General features: G+C 37.7%; 1 protein-coding gene across 3 annotated transcripts in view; it reads right to left on the reverse strand.

Annotated features, from left to right (window-relative positions):
- The window catches only part of LOC130920001 (ras and Rab interactor 2-like), a 58766-nt gene that overhangs the window by 5561 nt on the left and 39841 nt on the right, over nt 1-13364 (reverse strand). For 2 of the 3 annotated variants that reach the window (XM_057842715.1, XM_057842717.1), the window contains 3 exons: nt 10414-10639; nt 7672-7803; nt 1696-1859 (listed from right to left, as the gene is read on the reverse strand). In XM_057842715.1, the coding sequence (XP_057698698.1) occupies nt 1696-1859; nt 7672-7803; nt 10414-10639 (522 nt within the window). Of the gene's footprint in view, nt 1-1668; nt 1860-7671; nt 7804-10413; nt 10640-13364 lie in introns of all 3 variants that reach the window. The other variant, XM_057842716.1, reaches the window with a different exon arrangement.

Raw genomic sequence — 13364 nt, forward strand, 5'->3', positions numbered from 1 at the left:
ATGCTCAATGTGGTACACACAAGGACACAGGACAGAGGTTGAGTCAACTTTAATCCATTTTAACTGGCTGCAAGTGTGATTTAGCTATTGCCACCACCTGCTATGTGGCACAAGTAAGTAACAAGTGCTGTTGGTTACACAAATTAGAGAAGGATAACACATTATTTTTCAAATGGTGTCAATACTTTTGTCTGGCCCATTTTTGGAGTTTTGTGTAAAATGATAATGATTTTTTTCCCTCCCATTCTCTTTTGTGTTTTCTCATTGCAAGCAAAATAAATGAAGATATTAATAATAATAATAATAATATTACTACAAAAGCATTTTCTGGAAGAAATCGAGCATTATCTGACAGAATTGCAAGGGTGCCAATACCTTTGGCCAGCACTGTAAGATTTAAGGACGTGGTTTGTAAATTGAAATGTTCGTATGTTGAGTGGGATTTTCCAATAAAAATACATTATAATTCATTTAATTCGTTGCACATCCCCAAAACCTACGCCAAATCCTTCATAAATACTGCTGGTACAATTACAAACAGCAATTACACATAGCAAAACAGATTATAAATACAAATTGGAATAATAATAATGTAACCAATCTGGGTTCTAATGTGGCAGTTGTGTTTTTCATGCTGTTCCTGAATGCACCATGTGATTGACGAGAGAGAGGGATGCGGTAGAGTAGTAAAAAGTAAAAAGTTTTTACTTTTTTTAATGTTGTTATTGGCATCGGCTACAGCGGACAGTGGCCCTGCTGTTTTGTACAGGTTCTGAAATAATTGACTAAATACTTGACGAAGCTGATGACTTCCTTGCTGATGTTACGATACTAGTAATAATAGTAATAAATCTGAAATAAAAAAAGCGTTTTTATTGTGACCTCAACTTATAGAGACTGGCAAACGGAGGTCGAAGAAGACTGGCCATATTGTCGAGCCAGTTTGGTCACACACAAACCACGCTCATAATTTTCTATCATTTCCTTCTTAATTTCAATGGTAAGCGTCACCTTTTCCTTTTTTCACCGCCTGCATTAACCTTCTTGCGACTAATGTAGATTTCTCTTCCAAGAATACCTGCCATGCGTCCGTCATACAATGAAATTGTAACGCTGTCATAAATTATCATATTTTGAGCATGTCGTCATTTGTTGAGACAAATGACTAGTCACATTTTACGTCAGATGTCGATGCGATCCTATGTCGATGTGATCGTATGTCGAGGTATCACTGTATTACAACTGAAAGTGGCTTACTTGCTTGAAGCATGGCCATTCTCTCTAACCTTCTCAACCTTCTCCTAGCGATTGCTGCCATTAATTGGCCACAGTTAACAATTAAAATGCTCCGTAGGCTTAAGATCAGCAGTCACTGTGGCCAAATACCTCATCCACCCAGTCGTTAAAAAAAAAAAAAAAACAGTTTATGAGAAAACTCATCATTGGCACTTTATGTTATTCGTAGTTGACCAGTTTTCTCATCAATGGCAATGAAAGAGTTAAGTGGGATAACGCGAATAAAAGCAAATAGCTTGGTAGTTTCTTACACTTCCAGTGATATATGAATTGACAAGTGTTCTAATACTTTAGTTTGTTTTTGTTTTTCCCCCTACCAACTGAATTATTAAAGGAAAAAGATAGGATCCATCTTAAATATTTACAACTCACAGCCTGGGATCAGTTCAGGTGTGCTACCTGAAAGTCATCAACAGTAGGTGCTGAACGTTGAGCAGTCCGTCGGCGGTGCCACTGGTGCAAAGTGTTTCTGGCCTCAGAGCTCAGCACCCTTGCTGCTTGCTCCTCCTGGAAATTCTTGATCAGGGCCATAGCTCCATAGGCACTGGTCAGGTAGTAACCTCCTAAGATACATATGGTAGAATATATGTAATGAGGAATGAGGAGAAAAAAGAATAATGCAATAAAGGATGTTTTCTTTGATTGATGGATCATTATAAATACAATACAATCGAAAACAGTTTCATTATAGTCAGACAGCTTTTTCAGTTGAATAATAAAATATGCTCTCATTCCACTACCAATAACAAGGGGTATTCATACCACGGCGATTTTCCAGCTAATTTACTAAAGAAAGACAGACACGTTGGCGGACATTCTGGAAGGGTTCGACCTTTTTCCTCTGAACCTTTTCCAACCCATTCAAGTCTAACAGATTGGAATTTCCTCCTTTTCTGAGCTTTTAAGTTTAACTTCTTGGTATAGGACTTTTCCAGTGACCACCCTTCAATAGTTTAGCCTTCACAGCATCAATTTTATTAACAATATATTTTAATTTGGGGTGTCAAAAGGTTAAAATTTTTAATCGAGTTAATTACAGCTTAAAAATTAATTAATTGTAATTAATTGCAATTAATCACAATTCAAACCATCTATAAAATATGCCATATTTTTCTGTAAATTATTGTTGGAATGGAAATATGAGACACAAGATGGATATATACATTCAACATACGGTACATAAGTACTGTATTTGTTTAGTATAACAATAAATCAAGATGGCATTACCATTATTAGCATTCTGTTAAAGCGATCCATGGATAGAAAGACTTATAGTTCTTAAAAGATAAATGTTAGTACAAGTTATAGAAATTTTATATTAAAACCCCTCTTAATGTTTTCGTTTTAATAGAATTTGCAAACTTTTCAGTCAAAATATAAAATAGTAGCCTGCCATTGTTGATGCCAATAATTATTTACACAATGCTCATGGGTGCTGAAGCCTACAAAATCAGTCACACCCAAGCGCCAGCAGAGGGCGACAAAACTCCGAAAAACACAACAAGCACAGATTTCACTGTGCTGTCATTTCAATGTTTGAGCGGGGCATGTGCGTTAATTGCGTCAAATATTTTAACGTGATTAATTTAAAAAATTAATTACCGCCCGTTAACGCGATAATTTTGCCAGCCCTAATTTTAATGTAGGGCTGCAGCTATCAATTATTTAAGTAATCAATTAATCAATGGATGAATTAGTTTGAGAAATCGAGTAATCGGATAACAAACATTTAATGCGTTGCCGAGTAATTTTAGGAGATGTAAAACAAAGAAACAAGTGTGTATGCTTGCATCAACATTTATGTTGACCTGCACATCCATTGGCGCCAAGATTGCACTTTCAAAAGAGCATTAAATGCAAATACAAAATCCATGAGTGTTTCTTCAAACTATACAGAGTTGCACTTTCATTTCACAAGAACAATAAATGCATTTAAAAATAAATTCATTTAAAAATAAATTAACATAGTTGACCTTAGCATTAAATGGTATTTAAACATTAGGATCTAATTCAACACAAGAACAAAAAAATGGAGTTTAAATGTCTAATTAGTCAAATTGATATTTAATTTTAGTAGCCCTTAATAAATTTAAAATGCTACCCTATTTTTTTATTAATTAATTTATTAATTTATTTATTTTGCAATTCTGTTAACAAATCGTTCAAACACATCTTCCCACAAAAAAAGTCTAAATATACCTCAAAACTAAGTTACAAATACATAAACATATTAGCTCAAACAAAAACTTCAAGCCTTATGTTGGCCTGAACAGGGAGCAGCTGGTTTCGGCCTAGACGAGTTATGTCATATTCACTGATGACACCAGAAAGCAGTTTATCTTACCAAAGCAATAAAACTAAACTTTTTTACTTTCAAAACAAACCATTACTATGCCCCTCTAATTAAAACGAATCATCGAAGTAGCAAAAATTAATTCGAAGCTTTTTTCCTAATCAAATTACTCAAATTAATTGACTAATCATTGCAACACTATTTTAATGTTGTCTTTATTATCAGAGCTATTATTAAAGATAAAACATTTCAGAGAAAGCGACTTCAACCAAACAATTTAAGCAGTAATGTGAAGTAATTTCATTACATGCCAAATAGGGTCACAATTAAAGTAATTAAACATTGTCCAACAAATAAAGCATGAAAAAATCATTTATATGTTGTATATTTGACAAAATAAGTTCGAGCCTGAAAGGGGACGAACCCGGAAGTGATACGTCACACCGGGAACAGCGATGGCAGCTCCATACATACGGCCGCCATACAAAGCCCTTCAAACAATGATTCAAACAGCGATAGATCGAGCGCAAGGGAGGAGATCCAAGTTTTTGAAGAGTTGGAGGAAGAAGAGGAGGTTGGAATTTTATGTTGGACCTAACATGTATTAGCCAGACGCTAATCAGGATGCAAACAATGTGCCTACACTACCTGACATGGAATGGATAAAAGACCCATCGAGATTACAAGATTGGTAAGATATAGGCTGTTATTATTTTCATGATTTGAAGATGCAGGCATTTGCACATAATTTTATGTTTTTGTCTATCTGATGACATTGTTAAAAAAAATAATAGTCAGACTTCATGTTCATTTTGGCAGATCCGGCAGCTCTCGTGCATATAAAATAATAATATAAAAACGTTGGGGGGAAAGAAGGAGATGAGTCGTTGATGGCTTTCTCCACTTAATTGTAGCAACAATAAGAAAACAAAATAATAGCGGACTGCCGCCACATTCGGCCGCAAAGTTTTGCTTCTCGCTCATCTCCCCCTCGCCTCCTACTACTCACAGCTCTCCAGTCCCAGCGTCTCTTAAACGGCTCGTGCAGTGTCTTGTTATGAGCTTTTTGCTTACACATGTATCAAAAACACGACGTGCCGACAACTTTGTTTCTTTTTTTAACACATGGAGCTAATCAGTACAACACGGCTCGCGGCTCTCGGGAGGAAGTGGCGTCTAATGGCGTGAAGAAATGTAGTTTTTTCACACAAGTGAACAGATTAATGGTGTTATACTTATATAGTGCTTTTCCACCTTTCAAGGCGCTCAAAGCGCTTTACACTATCTCGCCATTCACCTACTGGTGACGCAGCACCAGGAGCAATGTGGGGTTCAGTATCTTGCCCAAGGATACTTAGGCGAGTTCATCAGGGCGAAGAATCGAACCCACAACCTCTGGGTTGGGGGACAACTACTCTACCACTGAGCCACGCCACCCCACATTACAAAGCACCACTTCAGTGTTTTCCCGGGACTACATTTCCCATGATCTACTGCGTGACCTGCGCGTTCGCTGATTCGTTGCCAGCAGACATTAAAAGCAACACTTGTCACCTGTCAGCGGCTCTTGCGAAGCGGCGAAACACTAACTAGAAGGCTATCAAGCGAACCCTACAAATGCAATGCAATGCTTGAAGCATGAAGGTGAAAATACATAATACAAATACAAATAAATGTGCACAAACTCACCGGCGGTGTGTGTCTCTTACTGCAACCTGACCGTGAATTACCGCGACGCCGACCCGTTTATATGCACATCCACACCCATTTCCCGATTGACAGTAGATTAACTCTTTTGGACAAGATCGTAGATGACGCACAATTTAAACACGCTTAACCTAGCGAACACAACAACAACTATGATCGGGGATTGCCATGAGTTAACTTTCGGCTAACGTCGCTAGCTTATACTGTTCATTCCACAACAGTTGGCACCTCTGCTTTGACAAAGTCATCAGTCATCTATCCAAAAATCACACTTACTTTTTGGCAAATCCTTGATCATAAGCAGACCGGTTAAGGAAGCAGGCCTCTTCGAAGTGTTTGCAGCAGAGAACACTACTCGATAATGGCGTGAAATTCATTGGCTTCGTGCGAACAAAAGATGTCCATTTACGTGCCCTGCTATCCTTTGGCCACTCATACAACTTTTCGTTTGAGTGAGAACAAAACATAGCCACACACTAGGCCTGTCGCGATAACAAATTTTAGTGTGCGATAATTGTTCTCATAAATTATTGCGATATGCGATATTATTGCGCGCCCCCCAATTTTTTTTAACCAATTTACAATAACACAGTGAGAATACAGTATATTTTAGTAGATCAAGTACACCCATTTAAACGCGATAAATATGTACTCTTAAATTCAAAAATACTTTTTAAGAAATCACAACTAAAAACAATAGACCATGCCTCTTAAGTTAAAAACAACAATATTGATACCGCACAGAAACATAGAATAAATAAAATGTGTTTAAATAAAAAATATTTTTTTAATTGCACTTAATAACTTAAGCATTTAGGCAAAAGGAAACTTTTCCCGTCATAGCTTCTGCAATGGTGTTCCATTGGGATGCAACGATAGAGTTAAGTCACGGTTCGGTACGAATTTTGATACGGGGGACACGATTTTCGATCCGATTCAATACATTTAATGCTCTGTAAAAAAAATAATAGTTTTTTTTTTTTTTTTTTCTTTTTTTTTTTTTTGCTAACAAGCAAAAAATAAATTGCCATCATATAAACATGCATTTTAGTGCTTAATATTTATGTGCTTACTTCTTACTGATCTGAAAAAAATTTGTATAAAAGTGCTGAGGACAGTCTTTACAGTTTGTAAAGTGAGGCTGGGTACACTGTTGATTGCTACAGCTCTCTTAGCAGCTAGGTTTACTACATGAGCAAGACATCCTATTTGTGGTCCGAATCCATCTGTGTCATGTACTGAATTAACAATATTTGCAACATTATCTATAGTCACTGGTATGGATTGATTTGGCCTTCTTAACCTCCATTCAGTCATGACAGTTTAGAATTCATCGATGTAGTATATGGACTTCGTGTCCCATAATCACTCTGGGCTCACGTAGCCAATGGCATGGGATGTAGCACATCTAGTTTGCCATTTCATGATATGTAGTGGGTGCGCTTATTAAAAAAGTTAGCAAGTGCCGCTTAAGTCACATCTGCTCATTACTACACAACACCAGCATATTACAATCCACTTTCATAAACAGGACGAGTTTGAAGCACAGCCCTCTTAATTTCATTCAGCTGTTCGTTGTCAAAGCGAGGTTGTTCGTAGCAGCCAAGTCGGTAACAATGTTTTGGCGGACTTGTTGTAAATATCCGGCGTTTTGCCGAAAAATAGCCGCCCCGCGTGAAATGTCACTCCTGACGGGAGCGCCCACACGTCAACAACACCGGCGCGCCGTAGGTGGTCCACAGTCACTCTGGAGCACTGACGCGGCCGGTATACGTTGAACAATAGGATATAATGGGAACGATTGGCTCCGGCGCTAGTTTTTGCCGGACGCAGTTGGTAACGAGGAATCCGAACTATTAACAGCACGTCTGCCGCACGCGCGCACGCACGTGCACGCGAGGCGATAAATCGCAGCGGAAAAATGACCGCCTTCATTTTTATTTATCGCGCGATAAATGGAATTATTGCATATTGCGACAGGCTTACCACACACCACCGTGACATCTTACAGAGAAGCAATGCAACAAACAATACTGTTCTATGGCGCACTTCCCTCACTTCCCGGTGTGACGTAAATTCCGAAGATTTCCGAAGATTGCCGAAGAAAAGCATTTTCGTTGTCAAGGGCGTCGCTATGGGTTGAACAAAGAATCTGGAAGGGCTGCGTTAAAAAAAATAATGAAAATATGCTTATAAGTGTTTAGCCATTGATATTATTCAAAAACATGGTTGGCCAACCTTACTTCACATTACTGCTTTAAGCATATTTTTGGACTGTGCGAGTAGTTGGAAGTATTTTGGAAAGAGCAAAAGAGGGGGATACTTCCTACCACATATGTTAAAACTCATTGAGTATATTAAATTAAAGCAGTAACCTTCTCCTTGAAGAAGAGACGGATCCAGTAGCTCCATCATGTACTGGATGTCTATATCCAGTTGAGGCATGTCACACTGCGCTACCACGTATGTCAACATGGGCAGGAAGTCATCAGCCCCGTACATCCGCCCTGAAAGGAAGCAGATATGCAGGTATGTGTGATGTGAACGCCGGTCAAGGAGAGGGCAACAGACTTTGAGGCTACAAGTTGAATCTGGAACTGAATAAATGCACCTCCATGAAGTTGGCCCCCATCAGACGCAAATTTATATAAAAATGATGTCAATCATTTGTGCTATATGTGTGCTTTTTTGGCCTGTAAAATGTTTCGTTTGTGCTGCTATCGCTTTCAAGATATTTACAATTCTTTTATAGGTCAATCTGAGGTCAACCAGCCCCTCATTTTGGTTAAAAATGGCTAAAAATGGTGTCAATTGTTTGTGCTTCGTTTTTGCTGTAAAAAGTTTCGTTTGTGCTGGCTGCTGCTATCGTTTTTGAGGTATTGAGATATTAATTTCGAGTGATGACGTCACACATGCACCATTTATTGCAAAATGGACACGAAATGGTGTATTCGTTTATGTTGCGTTTGTGCTCGCTTGTGCTATAAAAATGTTCATTTGTGCTGCTATTGTTTTGAGGTATTGATATTAATTCCAAGTGATCACGTCAATCGCAGCACCTCCGTCACGGCTGACGGTGCGTACCAATTCTCTCAATAACGGAGGAGTGTTATGTACTTCCTTAAGCTGAGTACATGTAAGGCCGAGACTTGCATGGAACAACACTTCTTTATTCAGTGTGCTTCTCAGCATACAGTGGGGAGAACAAGTATTTGATACACTGACAATGGGAAAACCGATTGACAGTGTATCAAATACTTGTTCTCCCCACTGTATATGTCACCGAAACATCACAGAGATTCCTTTTATATTGTAATACCACACCCACAGGAAATGCACACTATGGCAACAGCAGTGTGACATAAATATGTCACATGTCCAACAACTAGCGCAAGCGTAGCACAAATGAATGGCAACCCTTCGGGTCCTTTTTGCGGTAAATAGGAGGCTGCGAGTCTCGTTATCCCTCAAAATTAATATCTCAAGCCCCCCATTAACTGCAAAATGGACCTCAACTACATTTGCACTAGTTGTTGAGACACCCCTCTGTTATTGAGAGAGTTGGTAAGCAGCCACAGGAGTTCGATACGGAACAGCCGCGAGTGACGTCATCACTAGAAATTAATACAGTATCTAATTATCTATAAAACGATAGCAGCACGAACTAAATTTTTTACAGCACAAACAAAGCATATACAGTGCTGCTCGAAAGTTTGTGAACCCCACAGCGATGGTCAGATTTTTTGTAAAAAAAACTAAAATAACCTTATTAAATGTTAAGTTATACCCAAATCCACAATACTGACATTCCAAATAATGGACTGAAACAAAAGAAATAGTTATATTGTCATTCTTTATTTAACAAAAGTGGTTGATTTAAGAAAAACTCAGATATCATGTGTGCAAAAGTATGTGAACCCCTTCAGTTAATAGGATATTGCGCCTCCTTTTGCAGAGATTACCTCAACCAAACGGTTTCTGTAGTGACTAATCAGCCTCTCACATCTACTTTGGGGGATTTTTGCCCATTCTTCCTTGCAGAACGCAGTCAGTTGAGAGAGGTTTGATGGGCGTCTGGCATGAACTGCTCGCTTCAGGTCCCGCCACAGCATTTCAATGGGATTTAGGTCAGGACTTTGACTGGGCCAGTCCAGAACACGAATCTTCTTCTTTTTCAGCCATTCCTTGGTTGTATTGCTGGAATGCTTTGGATCATTATCATGTTGCATGATCCACCTTCTGCCAAGCTTTAACTTCAAAACAGATGGCGTCAGGTTATGTTCTAGGATTTGACAATATTCCTCAGAATTCATGATTCCCTGGACTATGTGGAGTTGTCCAGGTCCTGAGGATGAAAAGCAAGCCCAGATCTTGACATTCCCACCTCCATGCTTCACTGTTGGGAGAAGGTTCTTTTGGTGGTATGCAGTGTTGACTTTTCGCCAGACATGGCGGTTTTGGTTGTGACCAAACAGTTCAATTTTGCACCTACATCAGTTGATGAAAACTCTTTTTAATTTAGTCTCGACAACACAACTGTTAAAAAAACAAAAAAAAAACTACTGAATTGATTGATTAGGAAATCAGGTTGAAATAATAGAAAATTCCAAAATGTTGAGGGGGTTCACAAACTTTTGAGCAGCACTGTACGATTGACACCATTTCGGGCCCATTTTGCAACAAATGGGGGGCTGCGTGACATGACCACTCTAAATTATCTCAATATCTCAAAAACGATAGTAGCAGAAACAAAACTTTTTACAGCATAAACGAAGCATAAACAATTGACATTTACATGACATTAACAATTTTTAGCCTTTTCGATCTAAATGGGGGGCAGGTTGATCTCAGATTGACCTATAAAAGAATTATAAATATCATAAAAACAAAATTCTTTGCAGCAAAAAACAAGCGCAAACAGCACAAATGATTGCCATCATTTGTTAAATAAATTTGCATCTGATAGGAGCAAACTTCATGGAGGTAAGCAATGCGATGTCCCACAGTGTGCTTAATCTTGCAAAAAGACATACGAGTGGCAATTTTCAGGGCTTAAATTCATCCAAGTTTGTATTTTCATGCTCAAATTATTTTTCAAATCGAAATGTTTTCTATACCTGAGTGGTCCTGCATGATGGTGTAGATGAGCTTGCACACACGTAACAGCATTGACACCTTTTTCTCAGGTGAGTACATCTTTCTCATGCTAAGGAACTTTTGTCGGATCTTCTCAATCGCTACGGAGTCAGGGGGTACTGCACCATCCACGCCCAGCTCTTGGGGCTTCTTAGACTTAGCCAAGGCCAAGTTCTCTTTCATCTGCTGCCAATCTCCACTATTCACCTGAGAAAAACAAAAATGAAGTTTGAGATTAATTTATTTATCTATTCATTTAGAACTTCAGAGTAAGTTAGAAAACAAGTACTGGTAAACAGTGAGTGGCAAAAACTACTCTGTAGTGTAACAGGTTACAATGTACAGTAGGTTGGTATTTTACCAATAGAACACCCATTATTGTTGTGAGTGAAATTAAGACTCATTTTATACAGTTCGTACAATTACTGCGTGAACTCTTATGCACATTCAATGAGGTGATTGTGTGGTGATGTGAGGCTCCACGCGTAAGACCCTGCCGCAAAAGAATTCCTAAACTTGCTAACACAACCAACAATTCTACGCTTCACACAATACGGCCAATTGAAATTACTTTTGACTCCAAGTGAAAACCAAGTGAAAAGTGCCAGTGAAAACGGCACGATTAAACAATATCATTGATGTTTTGTACATACAGATTGTGACGTGGCTAATAAATATATTAAATTTACAAAGTAAATTTAGATCAAATACATCTCATATTCATTGAAAACCCAAAACACAATGCAAAAAAAGTCACTCCAATCTTAATAGCTTAAAATTACATTGACAAAATGTCACCATTCAGACATAGGATGACAGTAGAGTGATCCATCGTTTTTCGCAGTTAATGGGACCCAGAACACGCTAATAAGTGAAAAACCGTGAAGTAGCTCCCCCACCCCTGTTGTGTGTGTTCAATGTATTTATTCAGATTTAGCATTGGAAAGGAATATACAGTATACTGTATATAAGACATGTTTTTTTTTCAAATTTTCCCCAAAGAATAATAATAAAAAAAAAAACTTTTATGTACTAGTATATATATATTTTAATACAATGTTTTAAAGCACTTCAAATGTAATGATTATATATTTTAAACATGTTAGTGTCCCACCAAATTATTTTTAAACAAGAATAAAGTAGAAAAATATTTGTCTTTATTAAATGCTTCATTGAATGAGTCCACTCAAATCCGCTCAAGCTGCTCACTTACACATGAGTTGCAACAGCAACTGTTTAACAAGTTAAACGATGATTGATGCATGTGGCGCTTTACAGGCATCTGTGGTAAGATCAAACATTAAACGTCTGTCAATTATCGTTAACTTTAATAAGCAACTGCAGTGCACTGCTTGACCAACAAGGAGCACTTAGAGGGAGGGAGGGACAGTGATTGAGACAACGCGATCGGCTCGGGACAGCTCATCTGTATTATTTTTTTTAATTGAAAAAAAAAAAATCCGCAATGTACTATGGGCGTGTAGTTTGAAGCGTTAAGTCGCGAGGGATCACTGTGCTGTACTCTGTATACAAATGAATGAAAATTAATGAAGGATCCTACCGAAGCAACATTTGCATTTGAGTTGAGGTCAAATTCTGTTTTTTAAGACAATCGGAATATTCCGTTTATATGCATGAGCGTACATTGTTGTACTCAAGGGCGTAGGTTTGCTTTTTGCTGGGACATTAATAAGAACAAACAGATCAGGGGTCAGGGCTACATTTCTCACAATTATGAACCAAATTAATTGATAGGCTAAACTCCTAAACATTTTGAAAACTTCCAGAATAAATGTCTGGATTTTATTTTATTTTGGATTTGCAAATTAGGATTGCAATATGCAATGTACTTAAATTATAAACATACAATAAATACCCACTTGTTAATAATTTCTTAGCCATTCAGGAATGCAAAAAAATAAACATGTGTTAAGAGCACTCAACATAGTCTGTCTACATAAATAAATGTCACCGAAAAAAACTACTTAGTCAGGGTATGACAAAGACAAATAAAAATGGAGCCTTCCTTCAGGTAAAACACAACTGCTTTTGCAAAACTAAACGCAACAAAAATAAAAAAGGTTTAGCCTCAACTATGATTAATGTATGATTATTATAAAACAATGCCTGCATAGGCTAGAATTAAAAATATGTTTTAAATAAATAATGTACAAAATAAAAAAATACAATTTAAATAAATGCAAGTCATCAGCTAATCAAATGTGCGTTTGAGGGGACAAAATGGACTGGCAAATTCAGCAACTGAAAAAGGGTACATTTAAGTCTGAACATACTGAAAATAATTCACTTAATAATGGTAGAGTCATTTTAATACTTACAACATATGGGAAGACAATCTAAACAACCTATAGAACTGAACTCATTATATAATGCAAATAAGGTTGCTCAAAAGTTGGTGGTGACAATTTGTGCAACCAAACCTATGCCCTTAGTTGTACTCCATCTGCATATTTCCGTCTGACTCTGATGCTTTGCAATGTCATCATGCGCAGAGAATGACATGACGCAAATTGTGTTTCCACATTCCGCAGAATCACGCAGAATCATCATTTTTTTGTACACCTTCTTGTAAATGTTGCTATGTCGTACTTTCTACTGCCAATAAAATACAGTTGTGAGTGTTTTACTTGTGCTCAAGAGCCCCCCTTGAAAAAAAAAAAACCCGACTCCATATAGAGAGTAAAAACATAAATTGTGGTTTACTTGACTTCATCACCAAGCCACTGGATTACAATTGGTGAAAAATTTAAATGGGAATCAGATTAGCTGACTTGATCGGCTGATACTCAAGTCAGTTATTAACACCCAGTGTCATCCACTAAATTACCGACATCTAGTCTAACCTGCCTTTACTAAGACTTACACCAGCAGCCACACCAGATTTATGCACATGTTAAAATATAGCTTCTAA

The sequence above is a fragment of the Corythoichthys intestinalis genome, chromosome 8 (genome assembly GCF_030265065.1).
Source record: "Corythoichthys intestinalis isolate RoL2023-P3 chromosome 8, ASM3026506v1, whole genome shotgun sequence".
NCBI lineage: Eukaryota > Metazoa > Chordata > Actinopteri > Syngnathiformes > Syngnathidae > Corythoichthys > Corythoichthys intestinalis.